The sequence below is a fragment of the Equus quagga genome, chromosome 15, assembly GCF_021613505.1.
Source record: "Equus quagga isolate Etosha38 chromosome 15, UCLA_HA_Equagga_1.0, whole genome shotgun sequence".
Taxonomy (NCBI): Eukaryota; Metazoa; Chordata; class Mammalia; order Perissodactyla; family Equidae; genus Equus; species Equus quagga.
Genome location: NC_060281.1, coordinates 72,894,087 through 72,922,016, shown reverse-complemented (window position 1 = coordinate 72,922,016; position 27,930 = coordinate 72,894,087). Strand labels below are relative to the sequence as shown.

Sequence of the window (27,930 nt, the reverse complement as noted above, 5' to 3'; positions counted from 1 at the left end):
GTCTTCCTCAGCAAAAAGAGGAGGATTGGCAGTAGTTAGCTCAGGGCTAATCTTCTGCAAAAAAAAATATACTCTGACGTGACATACATTAAAAAAAATAATAAAATAAAATAAAATATTTGTGGAAGTGTCCAGAATGGGCCAATCCACAGAGACAGAAAGTAGATTAATGGTTGTCAGAGGCTGGGGAAAGACGAATGGGGAGTAACTGGTAACAGTTATGAGGTTTCTTTTTGGGATGATAGAAATGTTCTAGAATTAGATAGTGGTGATGGCTGCAGAACATTGTGAATATAGTAAAACCCACTGAATTGTACCCTTTAAAATGGCATATTTTATACTATGTGACTTTTATCTCAATTTTCTTTAACTGCCCAAAAATTTTTTTAAAAAAGATACTATCAATGTTGTTGAAATTGAATGTTCATTTATTCCAGATCAACGAAACATCACCTGGAGCCTAAAAGAAGTGTCTTTGTTTTCAATATTAACCCTTAATCCTTATCCTCATTCTCCATTCTGTTTTGATAGCAGTTTGTAATTGCTCTGATCTGCCACCCTCTGTTGGGACCTTTCCTACAATAAGTGCTCACTTCAATCATTTTATAAAGTCGTAGATTTAGCTCTGTAATATTTTTAAGATTTCTTTTCTTTTCAAACTAGACCTAAAGGGCTTTTTACCTCAAAATCAGCTTGACAGGAATAAGTTCTGAGTAGATGGTTCTTTGATTAGATTATGTAAAAGAAAAATTGGTGAGTGATAAAATTGGGCTTCCCTTGTGCCAGATGCTATGCAAGGCCTCAATTTGAGATTATTTTTCTCTAAACGTACATGAATTTTTGAGACATTTCCTGTAGATATCTACTCTTCAGGGATCGTAGATTAATGTGATTTTTCTCCACATGTCCTTCTGTGTGTGCCTGCCCACCTTTGTCTCAATAATTCCTGCTCGTCTTACCACTGGCAGGGCTCAGGTCTGACATTGGTGTCTTAGGCGTCCTTTTCTGGACCACCTAGACCATTATGCCTCCTCTTTCACACCCTCTTAGAGCTCCCTGTGGTTTTCTTTCATAGCATTTACGACTATTGGTAATTACACTTTTTTTTTTTAATTTGATTTTTGTCTCTCTCATTAGTAGATTCTACGCTCTATGAGGGCAGGGCCTGACTTTGCTTTTTGGACTCACTGAGTGTGTTTTGCTCACCATTGTTCCACAGCTAGAACGGTGTCTGGCACATAAAGCAGGGACTCACTAAGCGTGTGTTAAAGGAATAGATCAAACCAGTGCTGTTGATGCTATTGTCACTCAGTAGAAAGTGTTAAGTTTTCATTCTCTCTGTGGAAAGCCCGTTCAGACCCATTCCTGCTCTGCTGCTCTGATTCATTGTGTGCTCCTGTAGTCACAGACCTTTAGAGTCAGAGAACCAGGAGGCTGGTCACATTTTCGACTCTCTGTTAGGCTTTTGGCAGCAGTCTCCCTTGCTAGGATGTCAGCTCCGTAGGGGCAGGCATCTTTGTCTGCTTTGTTCACCACCATATTTCCAGTGCCTAGCACAGTGCTGGGAATATAGGAGCTGCCCAATCAATACTTGTTACACGAATGAAAATCTTACCATTTTAAAGCATTTGCACAGAGCAATAATGTTGAGAACATCCTACCAGGAGTCAGAAAGCAATGGGAAAACTATTGTTTAAAAAAAACACTTAGAACTGGTGGATGAAGGGTGAGGCTCACGCGAGGTGTTTCCCCAGGGTGCCAGCCTCCCCGTGATGGACCTGACTGAGCTCCCCAAGTGCACAGTGTGTCTGGAGCGCATGGACGAGTCTGTGAACGGCATCCTCACCACCCTATGTAACCACAGCTTCCACAGCCAGTGTCTGCAGCGCTGGGACGACACGACGTGAGTGCCAGAGCTCACCCCCGCTCTCTCAAAGCCCATTATTACCCTTTCCTAGAATTGAAAATAGCCGCCACCGAAAAGGAATTATTCCAGGTGTCTGACTTTGTAACCAGGACACCACAGTAGTTCAGAGGTCCCATGGAAAGGCCTTCCGTTTGCTTCTTCACTTTCCTCAATTTGCATGGGAATCAGCATTCTTAGACCACCTCCGTTTAGATGCTGACTCTAAATCTTTGTGGAATTTTTCAAAGCAGCATGAGTTGTTTCTTTCCAAGAGCCAGGCAGAGAATAAGAAAAAAAAAAAAAAAGTAAAGCTCAGCTTTGAGGCTCTTAGACTAAAATGAAGTCTGGGTCTAAAATCTTGTTTCTCGCCTCCTCTTGATGTCTATCATTTACTTGGCTTTCTTGTCAGCTGGGCTGTGGCAATGCACTGTTTTAGATTTATCATGCTGTTGACGGCTCAGCGGCCAGTAGCCATAGCAGTCACTAAGTATGGGGCACATGTGTACCTACAGTCCTGTTTCCCAGGGCAGCAGAGGCCTTATTTGTAGGGTGGTATTGTGCAGACAGCTGAGGTGTGACCTGTACCTTTATTTTTTTAAATAAAGGGTTGTTGCTTCCTTTGTAGAGTGCACTGTGGGACTTAGAAAGGTAGATCAGACGCTGGCCTCATGGGTTTCCCGGGATGGAGAAGAAGACGCAGAATCAAGTAGTCACACAATAAATGTGAAGTCACAGCCATACAGATGTTACAAAGGAGCAGTGTGCAACATTGTGACTGGAGAGCTAGGGCCCCGACACAGCCAGGGCTGTCTGAGCGGTGGCATCTCAAGGAGGATGAGTACGAGTTAGCCAGTGAAGAGGGGACCCGAGAGAAGCGTTGGGGGTGGGGCGTACACAGGAAAGGGAAGATCACATTCCACAGCCCAGAAGTTAGGGAGGTGAAAGTCCACAGGAGTCTCTGTTCTCCACCCCCAAGTGACCACAAGAAGAATGCCAGCTTTAGAGCAGATTAGTGGTTACCAGAGGGGAGGGCGGTTCGGGGGCGGACATAAGAGGTAAAGGGACACATATATATGGTGACTGACAAATAATAATGTACAACTGAAATCTCACAATGTTATAAACTATTATGACCTCAGTAAAATCATGAAAAAAAAAAGAATGCCAGCTTTCACAGAGCTGGGACCCTATCTGCCTTGTTCACTGCTGTGCCCCTCATACCTAAGAGGAGACCTGGTCCATAGTAGGAACTCAGAAAATATTCTTGAGCAAATAAATAAACCCTGGGGTTTCCCTAGTTTGTTTAGCTGGACAAGAAGCTTCCCCCAGTTCTGCAGAGTCCTCAGTCAGCTCTGGGCTATCATTTAGGGGTTCTTCAAAGAATCGTCCAGGGTTAAGTTTGCCTTGACTCGACTTACACTGAGGCACATGCATTCCCTAAATGTTCTGCACCTTGTGTCCATCTGCTACACCAGTTAAGTTCTGGACACTTCTTAGTTCCCCACCACTCGTTTTACTTTCAGTACAGGTTAATTATCATAGAGCCATAGCATTTTCAAGCTGGAAGTTTCCATCTTGTCCAACCCCTGCGTTTTACAGAGGAAGAAACTGAGGCCCAGTGGTGAAAATTAGCATGCTCAAAGCGCATGCTCAAAGCTCATGCTCCTGCCAGAGAATGCCAGGACTGAGACTAGAATTCAGCCCTCGGTAGGGGATGTGAGGCCAGGTGGCTGCCCTCAAAAAACATGCAGTTCCTTCAGCAAGTGGGTTGTGAGCCTCAGTATATGCACAGGACAGTGCTGGCTGCTGGTGGCGGAGAATCATACAGATCCCCTCAGGGAAGTTCAGTCTGCTCAGGGAGTTTACACGTGGACACAGGTGCGTACGAGCCAGGGTAGAGACTGGAGGAGATGGGAACGGCTCCCCCACTGGCTGGTCAGGGAGAGCTGCAGGGAGGAGGCAGCATTGGTACCAGGTCCTGAAGGGTGGTTTGCTGACACGTGGAGATGTCAGGGAAGGACATTCTGGGAGGGTTTCCCCAAGTATCTCCTCAGGGAAATAAGATGACAACTCAAAATTATTTTTGAAGGGGAAGGCAGGAAGAATTTAATAAGCTTTATTTTTTGATAGATGAGATGCTGTATCATAGAGTGCTAATTGTATAGTACAAACAAGTTTATTTTTGTAATATTTTCCCTTTTGTCCTTTTTGTTCTCAAGATCATACTTAACATCTCAGAAAGATCATTCTGGTACAATGTAGAAAATTAGATTTCAGAATTTGTTTGTTGTTTTCTTATCCAACCACCACCACAGCCACCACACAGACCAAGGGGATGACACAGAGTGGTTTCTGCCTTTGACAAGACTGCTTGCTGCTTACTAGCTGCCAGTTTTGTCATTTCTTCTTCAAGTTTGTCCTCTGTCTTCTCTTTTGATGCTAAAGTGAGAGACAGACTGGATCCTTTAGCTTTCTCCTAGGGAACACAGATAGAGCCTGGTTATCTGCGACAAGAACTTAGTGTTCTTCCTGCTTATTTCCTTTTCTTGGTTTTATTTACTCAGTTGAGTAACAAACTAATACTAGTTGTATCTTGAGCATTGTTTCTTCTTGGTGCCGTTTCAGTTTGCCTCAACTATAACCCACCTTCTATCATTTTTGCCCATCTGACAAAAATATTCATGACTGGTACTTAGCACTGCTTTGTCTTGAATATAATAGAAAAGGTTTAATGGATTTTTTTCAATGCTGTCTTTTTTTTCCGGCTTTAATGACGTACAGTTGACAATCAAAAATTGTATATATTTAAGTTGTATAACTTCATGACACGATACACATATACATTGTGAAATATTCACCACAACCAAGCCAATCAGCATATCCATCACTTCACACCTTTGCCATTTTCTTTTTCTTCTTTCCTTTTTTTTTTTTGTTTGGTGAGAACACCCAAGATCTACCCTATTAGCAAATTTCAAGTAGACAGTACAATATTGTCGACTGTAGTCACATTGATGTATACCAGTTCTCTAGAACTTACTCATCTTGCATAACTGGAACTTTGTACCCTTTGACCAACATCTCCCCATTTCCCCCTCCCCCAGCCCCTTGTAACTACTTTTCTGCTCTCTGTATCCGAATTTGGCATCAGTGCCATTTTTATTGGCTTTTTGTAAATTGAAACTTGATTAGTCACAGAGCACTGGTGTCTTCTTCCACATGATGTTCATTGTATGGTAAATGTCATGTGCATTTCAGGAAGTATATTAACTTTTTTTTTTTAGTATGAAATTTATTACACATTTTAGTTTGAACTCTTAGAAGCAACCTTGAGAGGACAAGGTACATTTTGAATGATTTAAATCTTTGAGAAGTGGTGATAAAGGTAGATTGTTTGAAGTAAAAATACCTTATGGATAACCAGACATGAAACAAAATTAGTAACTTGTCTCAGATCCCTAATTCTAACCTGTAAATATTTAGTTCTTTGATTATCTAAGACAGAAGAGTGGAAAAAGGTGTGAAGCAGATCCAGATTTCTCCCTTTTCCTCTGCTTTATCAAGATTTTCTGTTTTTTCATTTTGTTTGAGAATAGCTGAAAGTGTTTATCTTTTGAGTGATATCCTTAGTTATGACAAATTTTAAAATATTATATAAGAGAGGGAGGATATATCATTCAGTTTTTGACTTTTGGGTTCTGTAACATCTGTCTTTCATATTTAATCTGTACCACTATCTTTTGGTATCCTGGCTAGATGCCCTGTGTGCCGGTACTGTCAAACGCCAGAGCCAGTAGAAGAAAACAAGTGTTTCGAGTGTGGTGTTCAGGAAGTAAGTAATGCGTGGTGGAAAAGAATAATGAACACAGCTCTAACTGTCTGGGGTTTTCTCTTGTGTGGCTTAAATTCTTTTTGAGACAGATTTTTTTTTTCTTTTTTGTCTAGGGTCAGGCAACAAATACAAAAACACAAATTATTTTACTCCTAAGCAAAATCCTTTGTGCTTTTATCTTTGTTCTTTGAAAAGGCCTGGAGTTTTATTGATAAATTGTGCATATTTTTCTTGCTATTTGCGTAGAGTACCATAGAAATTAGAGCAAAAAAATGATTGAGTCAGAAGAGCATCCCTGCCTGTTGGGTATTAACCATAAATTTATTCAAAACTCTTGTAGAAACAACTGTAAATCTCATTCTCCGTCAGGCCCCTTCCCACCCTGCGTGGGCCAGGTCAGGTATTTTTATAACTAATTAAGATCTTACCTCCTTCTTGGCAGAACCTTTGGATTTGTTTAATTTGTGGCCACATAGGATGTGGACGATATGTAAGTCGACATGCTTATAAACACTTTGAGGAAACCCAGCACACGTATGCCATGCAGCTCACCAACCATCGAGTCTGGGACTATGCTGGAGGTGAACACTGCTCTCATTTTCTAATTTGGATTCATTCTGTGTGAAAACTTCTCCTTCAGAACCTCTCCACTTTCTCTCTCAGCTTGAAATCTTCCTGACAGCTGTGGCAAACTCAAAATCTCATGATGCCCTTAGGGCACTATTTCCTATGAATGGCCTGAATTGCGCATTATAAAGAGAATTAATACTTCCCCTCTTGCCCTCTCACTCTTTTTTAAGTTCAAATGATTTAACTCACTTTTAAAGAAACATTGCAGGGCATTTAATTTAGATCTGAAAAACAAAAATTCTGTCAAAGTAAAAGGGTAGGAGACTACCCTTTTCATTCTGAAGAAACACGCCTTGGTTGACTCTTTTCTTTAGATAATTATGTCCATCGACTGGTTGCAAGTAAAACAGATGGAAAAATAGTACAGTATGAATGTGAGGGTGATACCTGCCAGGAAGAGAAAATAGATGCCTTACAGTTAGAGGTAAGATACTTTATTAGTAATTACTAAATACCTATTTCTACTGCTTTTTCCTATTCTAACTTGAAAGGTTGTTTGGGCTTCTAATTTTGCCATTTACCCTGCATGTCAACTTTTTTAAAAGCTGTATCATTGCTGTGAGGATTGTTAAAATAGTCTCATTGTCTCATTTTCTTCTTTGAAGTCTGAGTTTCACTGTGCCTCTCTGATTTTCAATACAATGTTCCTAGTGCTCCCAAGTCCAGTGTGCAGGTTGTTCTCCATAGCTGCAGTGAAACTAGAAGCCAAGACTCTTCCTGTTGACCTCACGGTAGCCGTTGGAAACTGGGCAGACTTGGTCAGAACGAAGAGACCCCAACAGCATCCTTCCATGCCTGAGAAGCTTTTTCACGAATATCGGGCTGTCATTTTATGAATTAGAGGCTTATATACACTCAAAAGTATACTTGAAGTACATATTTTATGAATTTCAGGCTTATATACGTAAAGCCATCTTTGGTATTCATACATTTGAAAAAACAACAAAATTAGCACAATCTGATTTTTCTCCATAGGAGTAAATCTCATCTACTATAAAATTGTTTAGTATAAATTTTATGTTAAAGAAGGGGAAGTTTAACACTTGAATCCTGTTTTATATAAATTTCAAAAAAAGATTGTTTTAGAAACAAATAACATTGGGAGGAAATGGACATTTGAAAACTTGCTCATCTCCAGACTTCTGAGGTCTGATAGGGTCAGTAGAATAGCCTAAAATAAGACTGATGTTGTTACCATTAATAGGTTGAACTGATATGAAAACAGATCAAACCTTTTACTTAAGATTTTGGAATAAGTAATCCTTCCACATTAACTGTAAGGCTGCTCATTCAATGAATATTTATTGAGGGCTGCTGTCTGTCAGCCACTCCTCCTGGTGCTGGGAACGCAGCATTGAACAGACTCCCTGCCCTCATGGAGCAGACATTCTAGGGACACACACGTTCTCTCAATTGTCCTTTCTCTCTGTTGTACTTTGTCTCATCTCTAGTGTACAAACGTGTTTAGGTCTCTTCTAGTCTCCCAGAGTGGTCTTTCTGAAATGCAGATGTCATCTGGCCACACCTTGGCCCACATTTCTCCATATGATACCCCAGAGCCTTCTACAGGCCCCTCTCTCCATACCCTACACCCCAGCCACATTGTTGATTGTTCATCTCTGAAGAGACCCTAACCGTCCACAGCTCACATCTTGGTCCAGTAGTTCTCTGGAATCAGATCTATCTGTTGCCTCCCCCTGTCTGTCAAGAGCCCTCTCAAATCTCACCTTCTCCCAGAAGTCCAACCAGATCCTACTGTCATAAGCCAGATATCCTTTTTCAGTAGTTACACAGCACTGTTCATTCATTCATGCAGTCAGGAAGCAAATATTTCTTGGCATCCAGCAGGTGCCAGGCACTGGGAGTATAGAAATAAAGATATAGCCCTCACTTTTAAAGTGTTCACAGTCCATGTAAAAAAATCAAGAGTTCACAGTCCAGTCAGGGAGGCAGGCAGGTAAACCAGTGATTGAGTGCTAGTGTCGTAAGTGCTGTTAATGACAGGCGCAGTGCTGAGGTAGCTGAGAGGGGCACTTCACCAAGGCTAGGAGGGACAGGGATGGCTTCCTGGAGGGGAGGTAGATGGATGGGCTGATTTGAGTTACACTTTGATTTAGAAACTGTGTGATTCTTCTTAAAGTCAGCTTAAACAGAAACAAGGTTTTTTTTTAACGTGAGTTTTTCTGTTTGTCCTGACTGGATTTTAAGCCCCAGGAGGACGGGAGTGTAATTGTCACCTCTGTCCCCTTGGTTTGTGGAGTAGAGTGGAACCAAGGTATAATATACATTGGCAGTTACTCTTATCTTCTGTGGGTCATTAAAAGTCAGGTTTTGGGGCCTGCCCTGTGGCTGAGTGGTTAAGTTCACGTGCCCTGCTTCGGTGGCCCAGGGTTTCACTGGTTCTGATCCTGGGCATGGACATGGCACCACTCATCAGGCCACGGTGGGGTGGCGTCCCACATACCACAACTAGAAGGACCCACAACTGAAAATATACAACTATGTACTGGGGGGCTTTGGGGAGAAAAAGGAAAAATAAAATCTTTAAAAAAGAAAGTCAGGTTTTAATTGGATTTTGGAGACTGACAACAGTGACTTATGTTTTGGTGTCTATTCTCTATGTTTCTAGTATTCATATTTGCTAACAAGCCAGCTGGAATCTCAGCGAATCTACTGGGAAAACAAGATAGTTCGGATAGAGAAGGACACAGCGGAGGAAGTAAGTTTCTGGTTTGGTGACTGCTGCAAGGCCACATGGCAGGGCCATCTGATGTCGGGGTGGGAGAAGGCAGAGTATGGGGAAGAAGGAGTGTCAGACTCTTCCTTCCCAGTCTGATGTATAGGTAGAGAACTGTTTTGCCTCTAAAAGGAAACTGTCTGTTACATGTCACTTATCTCTCCATAAAGCTGGGTAGGAGGGAGAAAAAAAGGAAAGAGGAATTTGGAATCAATTGGCTCACCCTAGTAACCTAACTCTAGATCAAGATTCTAGAGAGAAGTGGTAAAGACTTGAATCATCATTCTATTACAGACTTAGCCCCAAAGGCACTTTCAGGCAACAAGAAATTCGAGACCACGATGAGAATGAAATTAGTCAAAAAGAAGAAAAGGGAGAGACAAAAATATGCTATTGCAAATGAGGATAATTTAAGAAGGGGAGGGAAGCAGACATATTCTCACCTGGGATAAGTAAATCGAGAAGAATGTATTAAAATTTTATTGTGTGCTGAGCTAAGTATAAGGAGAAATAAGATAAATACTTGGTATGTACCCTAAAAAGAGGAAAAAAAAAAAAAAGAAACGGATTTAAAAGCTCGAGTATTTTGGGATTGGGAGGGTGGGTTGTTTGTCAGCGTCAGTCAGGTTTGTAGCGCCTTGTGCAGTTCCACTAAAACACAGAAGCAGGTCCACGGGGGCTCGTGATTTAAGTCGGCCACTTGGTTTGGCAGCTTGGGAACAGCTGCTTTGGGGAGCTGAATGTGGGCTTTTGCACCAACAAGAGGGTGCTGAGCCCTTTGAATTGACACGAATAAAATTGGGCAGAGATGCTGGAGCTGCAGTGGTCACTGTGGTGCCTTGCTGCTCTAGGGCAGTCATTTTCCAATTTTAACAAAATCCTTTAAAGAAGATGACATTCACTACTCTAACCGGTAAAAGAGAAAAGTCGTGGGATTTTGGTGGAAACCAGGCCGGAGGGCCCAAAGCTCTGCCTGCTTGGTTTTCCTTTGTCTTTAGCACATACAAGGAACCCTGAAGGTTCCAAAGAAGGGAGTTTGAAAATTGGTGAGCACTTGTGGGTTTGTATATTAATTAGGGCTCTAGGAACCATTCTTGGGACCTAGGGACAGTGTTCATAATTCAGTGATTCTCTCAGTATTAAATAAAGGCTTTTAAATTTTTTAAATGATTATTTTAGTAACTTTGTGAATCCCCACAACTGGGTCTTCAGACGGGGCCGCAGAGCTGGGCTTGGGGCTCACCTCTGGTAGCTAGGATCATCCTGGAGCCAAGCAGGCAGAGCTAGGCCCTCATTTTGTGCTGGGCTCATGGGCCCCAGTTTCTGGGGATGCCTGCAAATGAAGAGAAATCAGGTTTTAAAAATTAAAGGTTAACACCAGCTTTAAAATGATCTTTAGTTAAAGGTTCTTGATGAAATTCTTACGAGAACCTTCCAAGCAACAGAAGTGTCTTTCCAGAGCTGCTCGAGGTCACTTGGCGCTCTAGTTCTGAATAGGGCTTGATTGGAGCACGGTGGGACGGACGTGCCTCTGACAGCCCAAGAGAGAGAGAGAGAGAGCGAGAGAGAGAGAGAACGAGAGAGAGAGCACGGTCGCTGCCACTTGGTGTCCGGTGATGGATGCCCAGGGAGGAGCACTGACAACTCCGTGCAGCCTCACTAAGGAGTTTTTCTTGGGACTGTCTCAGCGTGACCACCTAAAGTGCTTCAGGCAGACCCTTGAGAGCTAAACTCAGAATTCTTTCTGCCTTTATTCTCTAGGAGTGACTGCATTCCCTGACACGTGCCCATGAAAAGCAAGTCAAGGGGCAAGGAAGCTAAAATGTGTGAATCTGATGATTACTTTTAGGGGGTAAGATGGAGGCAAGGGTAGCCCTGAATAAAAGCTTGAAGGACTTGCAAAGGATGTTTTGTTTTCTGATAACAAATGTTCCTTATCCCTAAGTTAATAGATGAGGCAAGTTCCTGCCACCGTCCCACTGGTGCTCTGCCCATTGGCACCTGCAGCAGCAGAACATGTGCAGGGAGAAACAGTACCCGGCCGTGGGTTTCACTGACAGAGATTCTTGTTCATGAGCCTCATAAAAAGTTAATGTGGGAGAGGGGAGGGGATGAAGGTTGAAGCTCATTGTGGACTTCAGTTACGATACTGTTCTGTCCCCCGATGCCTCAGGTAGTGCAGTTATTATAGCCTGTGAGCAGACTGTTCTAGAAAATGAATCCCATACCCACTTGAAGGTTCTTAGGGGGCCGCGTATGAAGAACGCAGAGCAGGCAGTCAGGACGGTGATTCCCCTAGATGTCCGTCTTTTCTCTTTGGACCTCTATCGCCACGTAAATCAGTATTTTTCCAGCTGGGGATTGTGAAATGAGTTTGGTGGACCACAACAGGCATTTTTATTAAATGGAATAGGACATCACACGTCTTGTGAAACTCTTGTTTCGGGTGTGTGTGTGTGTTTGTGTACTGAGTGTTTTTATGTGGGCTAATGTTTAAAAAAGCATTAATTTAAACCATTGTAACTTTTGTCTATAGCAATATTAAAAAGCTGTTTGGGGTTACTTGATATTTTTCATCTTGATTCAAATGTGTTTGACTTAAGTATCTTTCCAGTTTCCCTAAAGTAACAGGAGTCAGTTTAGGAGAAAATGTTAAAAGGATCTAGTGGTCTCTTATTGTAAAAGAATATTGAGGAGAAAATTAATACCAAAATAGAATTAGAGCAATTTTAAAGCTATTTTTATTTTTATGACATCGAACTTTTAGAAATCTCCCTTTAATTGCATATTCTTCCGACTTAATGGAAGTTGGCCACAAAATTAATTTCTACAAAACAGTTATTTTTTAATTAAAGAAAAGAAAGGGCAATGCTGTTAGAGACCTGCTAGGCAGGCTGTATGGCAAATGTTTAAAAAGAAGGTCTTAAGGCTGGCCCCGTGGCGTAGTAGTTAAGTTCAGCGCACTCCGCTTTGGTGGCCTGGGTTCATGGGTTTGGATCCCAGGCACGGATCTACACCACTCATCAGCCATGCTGTGACAGTGACCCACATACAAAATAGAGGAAGACTGGCACAGGTGTTAGCTCAGGGCTAATCTTCCTCAGCAAAGGAAAAGTATTAAAAGCAGTGGCCCTTTCTCTGGTATGATGAATATTGCCTGCATCATGGATCTCTACCAAGAGTTTAGATCTTGCCCAGGGGTCACTTTTCCTTTGCTATACACTTTGGCTTATAGTCTAATGCAGAGAGAAGTTTAGAACTTGACTTTGGACCTAAACTTGGGGTCCAGTCCTGAACCCACCACACTCCAGCTAGGTGACCTTTAGCGTATTGCCTCACCTTTCTGTAAGCCTCAGTTTCTGTAAAAAGTTGACATACTTAAGTCATAGGCTTGTTATAAGATATAAAGGAGATGCTACTTATAAGACACCTAGCTGGTGCCTGGGCCATAGGATTGAAATTCTCAGTCACTTTCAGTTCCTGTTACCATTGCCTTATGATCCACCCGGCCTCACTACTTTCGCTTCCTGCCTAATCTTCTCTTCATGTCCTTAGAACGTGGGGTTGAGGCATTTTCCAAATCTGTGGATCCTCACACCTGAGTGAATCCAGTGTCTACCAGCTACACTTCAACAGACTCTTAGCTAGGATTGCTGCCATCTGACACATGATACAACAGAATTTTTTAATTCTCTCAAGTTTGTAAGACAATGAGTTCTATATGTATGTGTGTGTGTATATATGTATATATTGCCTTTAAATAAACTCAATAAAACGAACTACTTATGTTCCATATGGCTTTATGGTTCATGAGAAAATTAATAGTTTGGAGACCAAAAAACCCCAAACAGCTAGAATCAGCTATCACAAGATTCTTAGATTAGATTAGTTTCTTAGATTATTTGGATAATAACTTTTGGAATGTAATCTCAGGAGGAGAAAAACGATGGTGAGTTAAGAATGGGAGGCCCTGGTCTGGCTTCTGACAAACCGTCACCTGCTCTGCCGCCTGGAGCCCTTTCTTTACTTCTGAGCAGTTTCACTTGACATTCAGCAGCTCCTAATCCCTCATTCATCCTGGTATAGAGAAACAATAAGAAAAAAGGACTTGTTGAATTTTTTATTCCTATTACAGAATTCTTTTAAAGGATTGGCTCACATTTTCTGAGTTTGGCTTATCAAAGTTTTATACAGGTAATTGAAAAAAAAATTGTGAAGTTAGTCCCAAAGGCCACACAACTTTATCTTTGTGAAATGAAACTGATCTCTGTTTGCTCTTTCAGATTAACAACATGAAGACCAAATTTAAAGAAACAATTGAAAAATGTGATAATCTGGAGCACAGACTAAATGATCTCCTAAAAGAAAAGCAGTCTGTGGAAAGAAAGTAGGTATAATTGGTCTGTTCTTTAAATTAGCTGTTTTATTGTAACAGGCTCCATAAACAGATAATTTCCTCCATTCCTATGGAAACACTCTCATTTTCAAGTGTACACATCACCAGGCTTTCAGGGGTCTCCCTACATATGGAGAAAACTTATTGTGACTCCCTGTTTATTAAAAAACAAGGTGTTTCATAGCAGATGTGTGCCATGTGGAATGCAGTGCTCTCTCCTGATGTTTGTGCTTATGGTATGCACAAGTATCTTCCATTTTTGCCCGTAGAAAGTCATTTCTTTGTGCCCAGAGCCTGAGCTTCTCTGAGCCATGGTGGCTGGGAACTGGCAGTTAGAGTCTAAGCTGGAGACGGCGTGTGTTCTGTACTTGGACAGGAATTAAAGGGCAGAGATGTTGAATATGGAGGAAAAAAACGTATGAACAGCATGCCAAGCACATACTCTGCTGTTATTTGGGAAGATAGTTGCTCCTGATTGAAGTTACCTTTCTGTTTAAGTAATACTCACAAAAATAATTGGATTTTGGGGCCAGCCTGGTGGCGCAGCGGTTAAGTGCACATGTTCTACTTCAGCGGCCCGAGGTTCTCTGGTTTGGATCCCGGGTATAGACATGGCACCGCTTGGCAAGCCATGCTGTGGCAGGCGTCCCATGTATAAAAGTAGAGGAAGATGGGCACGAATGTTAGCTCAGCACCAGTCTTCCTCAGCAAAAAAAAAGAGGAGGATTGGCAGCAGATGTCAGCTCAGGGCTAATCTTCCTCAAAAAAAAAAGTTTTTCTTTTTTTGTAATAAACCTTTTATTTTGGAATAAATTTAGATTTATGGAAAGGTTTCAAAGATAGTGCAAAGAGTTCCCATTTACCCTTCACCTGTTTCCCCCATTGTCAAAAGGTGGGAATTTTTTAATAGTTTTGTGTTTGTGTGTGTGTGTGGTAAAATCTATATAACATAAAATTTGCGACTTTAACCATTTTTGAATGTACAGTTCAGTGACATTAAGTATATTCAAAATGCTGTGCAACTATCACACACTCTGCTTCCAAAATTTTTCATCACCCCGAAACAGAAGCTCTTCACCAAAGGTATTTTTTTTAACTGATGTAAAAGCAACACTACAACATTAATAGAAATAAAATTTAAAAATTCTTCTATACTTTCAGCACCCTAAAACTTTGTGTTAACAAATTAAAAAGTTAAAACTGGACGTTTTCTTTGACCCCCTAGATCCTGCTATCTAGAGGTAATCATTATTAACAATGCCAGAGATATATACAGAGATTTATCAACATCTCACATACATAATCTTTTTTCTACAAAAATAGAATAATATTAAGTATTCTGTTTGGTAAAATATTCTATTTTGGAGATTTTTTCTTTTCTTTTTTTTAAGATTTTGTTTTTCCTTTTTCTCCCCAAAGCTCCCCAGGACATAGTTGTATATTTTCGTTGTGGCATGTGGGAGGCCGCCTCAGCATGGCCTGATGTGCAGTGCTAGGTCCGCAGCCAGGATCTGAACCGGCAAACCCTAGGCCACCCAAGCAGAGGGCGCAAACTTAACCATTTGGCCACGGGGCCGGCCCCTGGAGATTTTTTTTCATACTGGCACATAGATTTATCCTGATCTTTGTAATGGCTGCATGGTATTCCATTGTATGGAGTCCCTGTAATAATTTTAACCAGTTCCCTATTGATGGATATTTAAGTTGTCTCAAGTCTTACACTACTATAAACATGTTGCAATGGGCATCTTTCTCCATGTGTCTCTTAGTGCAGTCCTGAGTGTATCTGTTCTGTAGGATAAATTCCTAGAAGCAGAATAGCTGTGTCAAAGGGCATGTGAAAGTTTGATATTCATAGACCTTGCCAAGTTGACATCCAGAGCGTTGGTACAGTTCACACTCCATGCCAATGTGTGGGGTGCCTCTGTTCCCATGCCTGAGCTCTTTGGCATTCTGATACATAAAAATGGTATCTCAAATGGTGTTTTAATTTGTAATTCTTTATTTACGAGTAAGATTGAGCATCAAGAATAGGGCATTCCTTATTCTTGAAAACCCTTCTCCAGCAAATTCATTGAGGTCAGAACACTTGACTTGCCAAGAATGCCACTTTTCTTCGTAACTTCTTTATCTTGCTGTCATCTCTAAGCCACCTACTTAACCACCAACTGCGGGACAGAAGCGGCAGAAGTTTTACCATGAACCGCAGAATAGTTTCTGCTGTTGAAAACTTTCTGATGCTTTAAAAAAATTGTCTTGAAGATACACTTGAGTTAACTAGAGTAAAACGTTTGCTTTGCATAGCTGTTGCGGTGGCAGCAAACCATTCTCCCTGGGCATGGGACAGAGGAGTCTGCCTGCCCTAAATGGATTCTGAGGTCACGGCTGCTCTGTTCCATCCCAGAGCAGAAAGGGAACTGTGTCAGCAAGTGACAAGTGCGCTCTTGTCTTCCTTTATTTTCCAAAAGGTGCACTCAGCTAAACACAAAAGTGGCCAAACTTACCACGGAGCTCAAAGAGGAGCAGGAAATGAACAAGTGTTTACGAGCCAACCAAGTCCTCCTGCAGAACAAGCTGAAGGAGGAGGAGAGGGTGTTGAAGGAGACCTGTGACCAGAAGGACCTGCAGATCACCGAGATCCAGGAGCAGCTGCGCGACGTCATGTTCTACCTGGAGACACAGCAGAAGATCAGCCACCTGCCCGCCGAGACGCGGCAGGAGATCCAGGAGGGCCAGATCAACATCGCTGTGGCCTCGGCCTCCAGCGGCCCCTCTTCAGGGGGCAGTGGGAAGCTACCCTCCCGGAAGAGTCGCAGCAAGAGGGGCAAGTGACATTTCGAGAAACAGCTGTCCCTGAGACTGTCTTCCCTGGCACAGTGAGAGTGTGCGGGGGCCTTCAGCTAAATGGGAGGCTGGATGGACCCTAAATAAGTACCAGTGAAGGTCAGGCCGCCGTTGTCCGGATCTTTCATTGCTAGCGTGTGGTGTAATGTAGCGGGTTGATGACTACATTTGGAATGATGGCTATGTGAGGGGAACGGGTGGTGTTTGCAAAGGTGGCTGCTTTTTCAACCGTAATAGTTCACTAACCTCAGACATTCTGATGACCATTTTGCCTTCCTACTTGATAGATGCCCCAACTCTGCTGTACATTTTTCCGTTGTATTTATCAAATCGGTGTATTTGGTGTTCAGTTCTGGGGTCGGTTTAAGACGTCACATTTTTTTGTCACCTCGAAGGTAATGTTACCTCGCACTAAAGCACCCAACCTCCCTGAGGGCACGGCAGCTGCTTTAAAGAGGTTTGCATTGACTGCGGAGGACTCATGGAAATTCTCTAGCATTAAAGAGAGGTTTCATTGACTGCGGAGGACTCATGGAGATTCTCTAGCATCGGTTTCCTATCACTGTCATCTGTCCCTGCCTCTGGAGAATTGAAGAATTGGTTCAATGTTATATGAAAAGAGGCTGGGCCTGTAAACCAGGCACCACTGGCTTGTCACCAGCAGCCATCTCTTCTTGCTGTAGGGCTAGCCAGGAAAAACAAACAGCCCAAGGCCGACTGAGTAGACCTAGTTTAGGAAAAATGATGATGTTTCCACTTTGTTTATTTTTGATGACTCCACACCTCATTATGAACCTCAAATAAGTAGGAGGCTTAATGGTTGCTCCCAGACTCTAATCTCAGAGTGGATTTCCTAGCATCTAGCAAGAATAAGCAGGCAGATTTATCATCCATGTGAAAATGTAGTGTGAGGCCTCTGACTAGCTGATTGTGTATTTTGCTGGGATCGCTGTTTTCTGAATGTTTACAAAAGATTGGGCTGCATGTTCAGGTTGCGGCTAGAGGGAGCTTGGGCAGATTTTCAATTATGCTTTCAAGATATCACCAAAAGCTGCTCCTAAATCTGAAAATTAGAATTTTAACAGAGCCCCCTTTAAAACAGTCATGTAATGCTTGTTGTGGGCCAACAGAGGGGCTGTGTACTTTGTCTAGCAACAGGAGCTCAAATAATTCATAACGTGCAGTAACTGAGCAAAATTAAAGTAAGACCTGTGTTGGAATTTAGCTTCCAAAAGAGATAGCTGGATAGGTGAACAAGACATACTGTTAAATGATGGGTTTTGTTTTCTGTTTTATAATTAGCCAAAGTTTTCATATTATCACATTTCAGAATTTTTTTTTAGCCTACGGTTAGGCCGCATCCTCTTTGACCTCAGTGTCATAGATGTTAGTCGTTAGCGCACCAGGTCTGTCGCCGATCATCCATTTTGTGGGATGTGCTGCAGCATGTCCCAAGAACCTTGCCTGTAACTTTGCAAATGAATGTCCGCAGACATTCTCAGTTTTTCCTTAGGGCGGACCGACCCTGTCATCCCCCCTTGGACTTACGTATACAGTTGTCTAAAGCGAGCGTTGGGGGGAAAGCATACCCTGGTTCTCTCTCCTATAGAGATTCTATTTTATTTAAAATCTATTTTTACACTAGTTAGAATCCTGCTTTTTTGGCCAAGTATTTGTCTTGCATTTCTGACCTTGCAGAAGCTGGAGTGGATTGTGGCATACTAATGAAGAGAATTAGAAGTAGTTTACAAAGCTTGCTGCTCCTCATTTCTCTATGATCACCTCCATCAAGCAGCCCTACCACCAGCTGGGAGAACAGAGATTTTCGTACAGGGGAATAAGTGGTCTGAAAGGCTGTGCCCAGAGGAATGAGCAAGTAGGCAAATGTTTCAAACTACTTGAAGGTTTAAAAAAAAATCTTATCAAGATATGTAAAGAAAATGATTTTAAAAAAAGGTCAAAGAGTCCTGTTTGAATTTGACAAAATTACATAAGATAGAAGCTGTTAGTGTTTTCTTCAGGATGGAAAAGAACCACTTAACATAGCCATCCTACCTTGAACAATGAAATTGCATTAAAATAACCAAACTTTGAAATGATTCTGCCCCGTGTGAAATTTGTGTCTTTGATTGACATTTGCTTGGGAGCTTGTATCTAAATAATCAAAGAAAACGTCAGTGGCCTGGATTTAAAAAGCAGCATAGAAATCAACCCGTCAGCAATATAGTGAGCAGCTGGATTCTTCATCTTTCCGCCCCTTTGCTCCACCTTCACAAACTAATAAAAAGTAGCTGAACCAGATGCAGAATAGGGAAAATTACCTGGATTTGGAGGCTCGGGGTAGGAGAAGACCCAGGCACACAACCCTTTTCAAACTGAAAACAATCTGTTTCTACACGTGAGACTTTTTCCCAGGCCCTACACCACACTGAGATTGTTTTATTTTGGGAAATGGTCACCCATGGGCCTTGTTAGGATACGCTGGGTAAGGTAAAGCATTACCCTCCCTGCTGGCACAGCAAAGTCATCCCCAACAAAAGGGCTGAGAAGCGGATGTAAAGAGCCAGCCAGGAGGATGTGGAGAACTTGGCAGTTCACGAATGAACAGCCTTCTGTCGTCACTTGGAACCCCCTCTCCTTGTGCAGGCAGGACCCACAAGCCGCGAACACTATCCTTCAGATTTGGCTGCTGTGCACGGTGCCACATTGCCTGAGCTGGTGGCAAATTTGGGCTAGTGTGACGAAGTCCATGGGCTTATCTAAAAAAGGAAAGTCACTCTCACAACATTTGAGGAAAGCTATTTCGTTCTCTCCAGGATAAAGCTGAATCCACTCTGTCTCGGTGATTCTGCCGCGTTACGTCTTTCCTGGCAGCAGAAGGCAAATTTTTCAGGAGTCCGTTAAGACTCAGCTCCTGCTCCTGAATGGTGCTGGGGGACGTCTGAACCGCTCAAAGACCTGGTCATCACCTTAAGCGAGTTTAGGAAGCCACCAAGTGTTCTCTGGCAGGCCCCTGCTGCTGGCCAGTCTTCTTGCCTGGGAAAATTCTTGAAATAGGAGTCCTGGAATATCTGCGTAGTGGCTATACCAGCAGATGGGGCCTTTAAAGTGAAAAATTTTCAGTAACAGGAAAGAGTGAAGCAGTAATAGGGAGAAAGGCCTTTTCCTCCAGGAACTCTGAGTTTTACCCCAGAGCCAAAGCCAAGTGCCTCCTCCTCTGTGCTGTGAAGTTGATTTCTCCCCGAAACACTGTCCTGCGGTCAGCCTGGAGCAAACGAAAAACATTCTTTGCATTGGTGCATTAGGAAAGTTACATAAGGCTTCTATTTTTTACCTTTTTTTGGGAGTTGAGGGGTGGGGATGGGTTGTGGCCTCTTTATCCTGATTAATGTCATAATCGACTCCTTTACACGTCTTCAGTTTTAACACAGTAACCATTTATCACTTGATGGTGACCCTTCTTACCTTGCATCCATGAAACTCACGTGGCTGGCCTGGAATGCTCAGACACTTTCCACAGTAGGTTCTATCAGGCATTAATTTCGAAAATTGTACTTCCAGAAGCCAGAAGTATTTCAGAGTCATTTTAGCTAGTATACTTTCCATGAACCACGAGCGTCTCTTACGGTAACTCTGGAAGCTTAGGAGAGCATGACAGGGGCTCTGCAGTTGGTGCTTAGCCTGGATTTTGCATTCTTTCATCAAAGAAGGCCAGGAGGAGAGGAACAGTGTCGTTTTATACAAGATGATTGTGGTCTTTGGGGCCTAATTTGAATTGCTTTGGGTCAGAAACTTCTCACTGGAATCATCTGGAAAATGTGGTTTTGGTACTTGGCACGGGGCTGCGCTGGTGCAGATAACATTTGTTACTCCAAGGCTAATTGCCCAGTACACTAAGTGAACGAAAGCAGCTTTGCTTCCTCCAGACCGAGTTCCAAATCCCCTGACCCCGAACTCCTTTCAGATCCAGCCTCTCGAAATAAACGCACAGAAGTCTGTCCAGGGAGGGAGGTCAATCAAATCACCTGGCTGCGAGGTCTTGGCACGCGAGGGCGTACCACACCCCGGATGAATCTACCCTAGTACACCACGATGATAGCGCAATCCTTTTCAACAGACAAAAGTGAGCCTATAGCACTGAGCAAAATGAATCGGAGAAACGGTTCTGACCCAGCCCTCAAGTAGACGTCTTTGCCATCTTTTGCCCAGAAGCAGCAGCAGTTCCCAGACCAAATCTTAGACATTTGTTTCCCCATTTAAAAAGGAAGAGCTCACTGAGACCCCTCCAGCTGTATCCATTCCTGATTCTAAATTCTCAGTCCCTTGGTTATGACCCAATAGGCCGGAAGTTCAGACTTTCCCTAGAGGGTGGGGAGAAGTCGAGGGCCATTAAAAGAACGAGGTGTTTCCACCACTTGAGAAACTTGCCTGTGTCACTTTACATCGTTAACGTCATGCTTAGCAGCAAACGACTTCAGTGCCAGCTGAAAAGAAGGAACACGAGCTAATTTCTGGGCAGAAGAACAGATCACAGAGAAAGACCTAGAAGTGAAGAAGAGTAAACGGAAAATTTTAGGAGGAATAAGGAGAGTTGCTCTCTTGGAAACACTCCAGTGGACAGCAAACAAATGGTGACTTATCTCACACAGCCAGAGGGTCCGCCAGCAGGCTTTTCCAGGAATTATCTTTTGTGAAAGACTTAGCCTTAGTCGTAGCTATGCCCACTCACACATTCTGATTAGTTTATGCTCACGCGGAAATTATGAGCCCCAAACGGTTTGCAAGTGGCACGGCAATAGAGGAACCACGTCACAACTCCCCCACCTCCCGGCCCCACCTGTCCTTGGGGGAAAAAATTAAAATCCTCTTTTCAAAATGCATGCCTCAGGAAAACAGCTTCGTTGCATTTGTTTCCATGCTGCAGAAAATCAACACTAACTGGCTTTGATCCCAAAGAGGGCCAACTGCAGAATGCTGAGATTCTGCAGCCAGGAAGAGCTCAGAGGCCTCCTCTGGCCACCCTCCCCCAGCACATTCGACTTCGATTATGTGGGAACATGCCTGGGCCGGGGGCTGCTGCCAGAACTCTCCTGGCCCCGACAGAGGAGGCCCCGTGCTCTGGCCCAGAATCTTTCCTAAAAGTCCGTACAGGATCTCTGTTGCTGCCAATCCTGCACTTTCTCTTTGGCGAGATTCCTGGCTCTGTTTGGCCAGAGTAACGCTACAGCTCTCTCCTGTTCCTTTCCTCCGCTATGCTGGGTTCCCCTCTCCCTGCGGCCCCTTTGCCTCTCACAGTTGTAAATGGCTCACTGCTTTTAGGAACCGGAATAATCCCGGAAAAAGATAACTCACACCAAGCCCCCATCTCTTCTCCATTAGCCCTCAGGAGAGGGCGGCCTTTTTGGTGAACTCTTAAAAAACAGTTCTTCACCTTCTGAGATAACAGTCTTGTGGAAAGGGAGGTAACCGACGCTAAAGAACCCCGATTGAATTACTGACCACTTATGTGAACCCAAGTGAACTAGGAAAAACCTAGAAGAACATCCCCAGGAGAGAGCTCTTTTTAGCGCTGGTTACCCCAAGTAGACAGTCCAGAGGGGCAGCCCCAGAATCTGTTTTATTTGGTGGGGCCCAAAGCTGAGAGAGGCACCTTGCACTTGCTGAGAATTAGAGGCTGGCCAGATCCTGTCCTGTCGTGACGTGTTTGATTCCAGTGCTTAGCTCCCGTTTGTTGAATTCCGAACTACAGTTTCCGTGCCGAGTGCTCTCCATGTCCTGTTTCATTCAGGCCTCAAGGCCAGCCTGTGAGTAGGTAGAGTTCCCCCCCCCTTTTTTTTTTGAGGAAGATTAGCCCTGAGCTAACAGCCCCAGCCAGTCCTCTTTTTGCTGAGGAAGACTGGCCCTGAGCTAACATCCGTGCCCATCTTCCTCTACTTTATATGTGGGACGCCGACCACAGCATGGCTTGCCAAGCAGTGCCATGTCCGCACCCGGGATCCGAACCGGCGGACCCCGGGCCGCTGAAGCAGAATGTGCAAACTTAACCACTGCGCCACCAGGCCGGCCCCTAGAGTTACCCCATTTTACAAATCGGGAAACCAAGGCTCAGTGGGAGGCAGTTACCACTTGGCCAGCACTGACTTGAGGTCACAGAGCTGCTGTGTGGTGAGGCCTGTGCTCAGTCTCAGCCTTGTCCAACCCAAATCTGGGCCCCTCCCCGCTCTGCTCTCCTGCCCCCCCTAGCGATGGCACCGGGAACAGAAGGGACACAGCTCCCAGTTGTAGTTTTGTGGCTGCCTTGGGAAAGGAGCAGAGTGTTGAGTTAGCCCACTTTTTGTGGGTAAAGTGGTCCTTAGACCCTCCCTCGGGCGAGCGTTCCTCTCTCCTCATGGAACTTTCTAACCCTCCTGTGCTCTCTCCCACTTCAGGGGGGCCTGAGCCAGAGCTGATAAAGAAAGAGGGAGAAAATGCCAGTGCTTTTCCCCACAACACCCAAGGGCTGGCTCTGGGAAGTCATTTCAGTTGCCCGTCGTGGCCCCTTCACCATGGGGACTCGTAGCCCAGCCCACGCCAACCATTTAAGCTGACATCTCAGTTCTTGTCTACGGAGCTTCGTGGAAGCCGAGGTGCTTCCCCAGCTGGAAGAAGTTGCTTCTGGAACAAAACTGTCTTGTCTCTAAGGAGTCCTTTCTTTGAGTGTAGACTCAGTTACTGCCCCCACAGGCACAGTCAAACAGGCTAACTGGAAACTGCAGATTCTGCAGGGATCAGCTAAATTTGTGGCTTCAATTTATTACAGAATAAATAAGGGAGAGAGAAAGCCCAGAACAAAGTTGTTATAAACTACTGGGGGATATTATGAAGCAGTGTTAATTTGGCAGGTATAGACTGGTGTGTGTCTGCGTGCAAATGTCTTCCAAGAGCTTTTTCTCTCTTTCTTTTTTATATTATCACAAGTCAAATTTAAGTTATGATATAGGGTCAATACCTGTTATTGTGTTCTGTAACTCACATCACTGATTTCCATTTATCCTATTTACGGTTATATATTCTCAATGCTATAAAACAATAGCAAGAACTTTCTCTTTGAAAATATGCAAGTATATTGTTTGTGTGCTTTTTATTTTTTATCAAGATATAATTAACAAATAATAGAATGCAGCTTTTAAGCATTCACTTGGATGAATTTGGACAATTGTATACATCTGTGTCATCACCACCCAAATCAAGACTTAGAACATTTCCTCTCCCCCCAAAAATAGAATGTTTTATTTTTAAAGTGGAAAAATATAGAGAGGAAAATTAAAAGCAACTTTCTCAACAGAAGAAATCGTTAACACTTTAGTGTGTTTCTTTCCATATTTTCTAAGTGTATTCTTTTTATATGGTTTATCTGTTCTTTCAGTAATGACTTGAGGGCCTACTAAGTGACAGACACTGTCTAGGTTCTGGGGATATGACGCTGAATATGACAGTCCCAGTCATGACCATCCTAAAAACAAACAAAATTATATAAAATTTCAGATACTGGTAAGTGCCGGGAAGAAAAATGAAATAGTGCAAGGGGGTGGGGGAAGGGAGGTCAGGGAATGCCTCCATGGTCGAGAGTGTGCACAAAAAGCGCCATTCGGACTTCTGGCCTCCAGCACCGTGAGAGAAGCAGCTTCTGTTGTCCTAGCCCCTGCTCAGAGGTACTTTGTTACCTGGGAAACTAACACACTGGTGTTTGCCTCTGTTCCCTCTGACAGCTACTCTTTTCCCCCTGGCCAACTCCTATTCGTGCAGCCAAGCTTCCCGTTAGGGCTTCTCCTCAGGAGGGCCCGCCCGCCCCTGGTCTGGCCTGCCTTTCCAGGCCCTGTTTCTTCCTCACGTCAGCAATCGTGCCACGTTCTCAGTCACACCAGCCCCATGAAGGTCGGGGATTCTCGGGGCTCAACCCCGGCTTCCTCTTCTTTCTCTGCCCTCTCTAGGCCAGCTCACCAATTCCTGTGGTTTAAAGACCACCTCTATGCAGTCAAATCCCCAAGTCCCACCTCCGCCTGGACCCCGCTCTGAGCTCCAGACTCACTGGCCCATCTGCCTGGACCCCGCTCTGAGCTCCAGACTCCCTGGCCCATCTGCTGGCTTGGTCTCTCTGTTGGGATGTTGCACACACGTCTCAAACTTCAGTGTTTGAAAGGAATTCTTTCCTTCTCCCCCACAAATCTACCCCCGTCCTCGGCGCTGGTCTTTTGTCTCAGAATAAGAAGCACCCTCATCCACCCCGTTGCTCAGGCCTGGAACTGGGCATCCCCCTCCATTCCTCTGCGTCTCTCCCCGTCTCCATCCACCAGCAGGTCCAGGTGCCCTGTCCCTCAAATGGCTATGGAAGCCACTCGATGTTCTCCACCCTCGGGGCTACCACCTGATCAAGCCACGATCTCCTCCCACCTGGACAGGTGCAGTGGCTTCCATGCTGGTCTTTCCGCTGTTACTTCCGCCCCCTTCCAAATCATTCTCCACACAGGATCGCTTCTCTGCTTATGGCAGTTATAAACCCATCAACGGTTTCCTGGACCTTAGAGTAAAACCCAAAGTCTTATCGGAACCTGTGAGGCCCTGTCTGATCCGGCCCTGACCTGCCTTCTAGGCTCATCTCATATGGCCCCGCCTCTCCTCTGTTTCTTCCCAGCTACCTTGAGACGAAGATGGTATGTTACGTTCCTAGGGCCGCCCTAACAAAGTGCCACAGACTGAATGGCGGAGACAACAGAGATTTATTGTCTCACGGTCTGGAAGCCACAAGTCTGAGATCAGATGTCTGCAGGTGGCTCCTTCCGAGGGCTGTGGAGAAGGATTGTTCCAGGCCCCTCTCCTCTTCTGGTGAGCACTGGCCATCTCGGGCATTCCAGGGCTCTAAAGGCATCCCGGATCTCTACCTTCGACTGCAGACGGCGGTTCTCCCCGTGCACAGGTGTCTGTGTCCAACTTTTCCCTTTGTAGAAGGATGCCAGTCACACTGGTTTAGGAACCACCCTCATGACCTCATTTAAGTTGATCGCCTCTGTAGAGACCCTGTCTACAAATCAGGTCCCATGTTGAGGTCCTGGGGTTAGAACTTCAACATATGACTCTGAGGGGGGCACAATTCAACGCCTAGCACGTGGTTTTGACTTGCCAAGCTCCTCCCCCTCGGAACCTGTGCGTGCGCTATTCCCACGTGTGGTGCACCCTCCCAGCCCTCCGAATGACCAGGCCTCCCCTCCTTTAGGTGTTAGCTTTTATGTCCCCTCCGGCCCCCACACTGAATGCTAGTGGCCCTGAGCTCCCCCTGGCCCAGCCATTTGCTGTTATTCCTTGCCCCAACTCTTTGGTCCCTTCCTAACATGTAAGACAACTTGCCATCATTTTATTTTTTTAAACTCCTTGAAGTTTAAAAAAGTTTATTTGTTTAAACTCCTTGAAGCCAGGCTTCTATCCTCTGTCGCCAGATTTGTGGAGCCAATGACTGAGTTCACCGTATCACACCACAGAGCTCGAATCAGACCCCAGATGTCTCGCCTCCTAATTTCTATGGCCTTCCACATTCCCTCCCTAAGAAAGCTTCTTTCTAGTTGAGCGTTCCTATGAAATGGGCCCCAAACAAGGAGTTCTGCATAGCCATTACGGACAAGAGATTAAGCGTATGTGCTATCTGGGTTCAAATCCCAGCTTCTCCCCTTACTGGCTGTGTGAACTCAGTTCAGTTCCTTACCCAATCTGTGCTTCGCTTTCCCCTTCTGTAAAATGCGGTGGTAACGGTATACACCCAATGGGGCCGCTATGAAAACTGAGTGTAATTTAGGAGATAATATTATCTCCTTGAATATTCAGCTGGTGCCACTAAGTGCAAGGTGCTCCAAGGGACACACATGAGCAGGACGGTGTCCTGGCCTTCAAGGAGCCTGCTGTAGATGAGCAGAAATCTGGCAAGTATGCAGCAGCGCCTGGCCAGGCAGTGTGGTGCAGAGGTTATGTGCGTGGGCCTGGAGTTAGCCTGCGGGGGTTCAAATCCCAGCTCTGCTGCTGCCAGGCTGTGTGACCCAGGGAAAGTTACTTGACATCTCTGAGCAGTGATTTCATCTTCTGCAAAATGGGATCATAATAGTATCTGCCTCTCGCAAGACTGTTGGAAGGATTAAAGGAGCCAGTGCTTGTCAGTGGGCGCTGTCTGCGGTCTGTGTTAGAGCTTTCCCACCCCTGCTCACCTGCAGACCGTGTAGTGGCTCCTTCCTGCCTCCTGCGTGCATTTGAAGGTGGGGACTGTTTTCCTTCATCTGCACAAGGCCTGGCCCAGAGAAGGCCCTCCACACAGACTGCTGGAATGAATGAAGGAGTGAAGGAATGAACGGAGGCTGGCAGAGTAAACCCAGGCCGACTTGGCACAACGGAAGGCAGGCACTGGGCACCTTCGCCGGCATGGTGCCAGCACCTCGCACGTCCCTGGAATGTGCAGGGCTTTCACAAACACCAGCTGAATGAATCGGCAAGGGCGATGAGGAGCACGCACAAAACTCCCGGGGGAGTCAGGCGAGGGCATGCCAGGAATGGCTTTAGGGACAGGTGGCAGTGGCGATGGACCTTGGAAGGGCAGAGCCGGCTGGCCTGCCCCGTGGCCTCTGTCTCTGAGCGCTGAGGCAAGGCTGGAGAACGCCGCCTCAAGCACAGGCTGCCTGAGTTAGAGGAACGTGCCTGTGAGACACCTCCAGACGCAGGTTACAGAACCTCAACACACAGGATCGGGGGTTCACTAGCTCGTCAAACGCGTGGAGGGCGGCCAAGCCCTGGATCTGTTACACCAGCTGCTCGACAACCTCACCAAAGACCTGGTCCAGAAGCCCTCCCAGGGGTTCCCCTCATGCTCCACGAGGCCGATGATGACTCACCTCCCAAGACTGGAGATGGGCCTCACCACCCCCAGAAACTCAAAGAGGGTGAGTATCCGGTCAATTGTGCTGCTCTCTGAGCAAAGAGATGACTCATGACTGGTCACAGCCAATCATAGCGATCCTGTTCCCCTGTGCAAGAGATGGATCAGGGATGGTCATGTGACTTGATTTTGGCCAGTGAGATGAAGAGGGAAGTCTGCTGGAGGATTCTGGAGATGATTTTACCCCCTGAAATGAAAAAGGTGAAAATGAGAAAGCTCTTTTTGCTCCTGCCCGCTTCCTTCCTTCCTCTCAGAATGCCTCTGTGTGAAGATGTGAAACACGGTGTCACAGCAGCCATTTCGTGATCCAGAGGGACAATGTTGTTGACATGCTGAGGATAGCAGAGTAGAGAGAAAGAACGTGGATCCTTGATGACATAGCTGAATCACTGAACCAACCTTGGAATTCTTTATCTTATCTCCAGACAGCTAATACATGCAATAAATAAACCTTTATCATTGAAGTCCCATTAGTTGGGTATTCTATTACTTACAGACTAAAGCATTCCTAACTGATAAAGTCTCCAACTCTTTATCTAACCTTACTTCCCTGTATACACTTCACATTCCTTCTTTGCTGGTAATAGGTAAGTTTGGGGCTGCTGGTGGCTGTCTCTTCTACCATGTGGAAAGAGAC

General features: G+C 44.6%; 1 protein-coding gene and 1 long non-coding RNA gene across 4 annotated transcripts in view; one reads left to right on the top strand and one right to left on the bottom strand.

Moving 5' to 3' along the window:
• Window positions 1-18,444, top strand: part of BRAP (BRCA1 associated protein) — a 28,614-nt gene extending 10,170 nt beyond the window's left edge. For both annotated transcript variants that reach the window (XM_046639890.1, XM_046639889.1), the window contains exons 6-12: window positions 1,755-1,903; window positions 5,663-5,738; window positions 6,181-6,319; window positions 6,683-6,792; window positions 8,998-9,087; window positions 13,389-13,492; window positions 15,970-18,444. In XM_046639890.1, coding sequence (XP_046495846.1) covers window positions 1,755-1,903; window positions 5,663-5,738; window positions 6,181-6,319; window positions 6,683-6,792; window positions 8,998-9,087; window positions 13,389-13,492; window positions 15,970-16,333 — 1,032 coding nt within the window. In that variant the 3' untranslated portion in view covers window positions 16,334-18,444. The remainder of the gene's footprint in view (window positions 1-1,754; window positions 1,904-5,662; window positions 5,739-6,180; window positions 6,320-6,682; window positions 6,793-8,997; window positions 9,088-13,388; window positions 13,493-15,969) is intronic.
• Window positions 18,445-18,583: 139 nt separating this feature from the next.
• On the bottom strand, window positions 18,584-27,523 carry LOC124226532 (uncharacterized). Of its 2 annotated transcripts, none has more exons than XR_006885322.1 (3): window positions 27,250-27,523; window positions 26,572-26,682; window positions 18,584-20,887 (listed from the first exon to the last, which is right to left on the bottom strand). It is a non-coding gene; the product is annotated as an uncharacterized LOC124226532 (long non-coding RNA). The 2 variants fall into 2 exon arrangements; XR_006885323.1 differs by lacking the exon at window positions 18,584-20,887 and adding an exon at window positions 25,047-25,319.
• Between the last annotated feature and the right edge of the window lie 407 nt (window positions 27,524-27,930).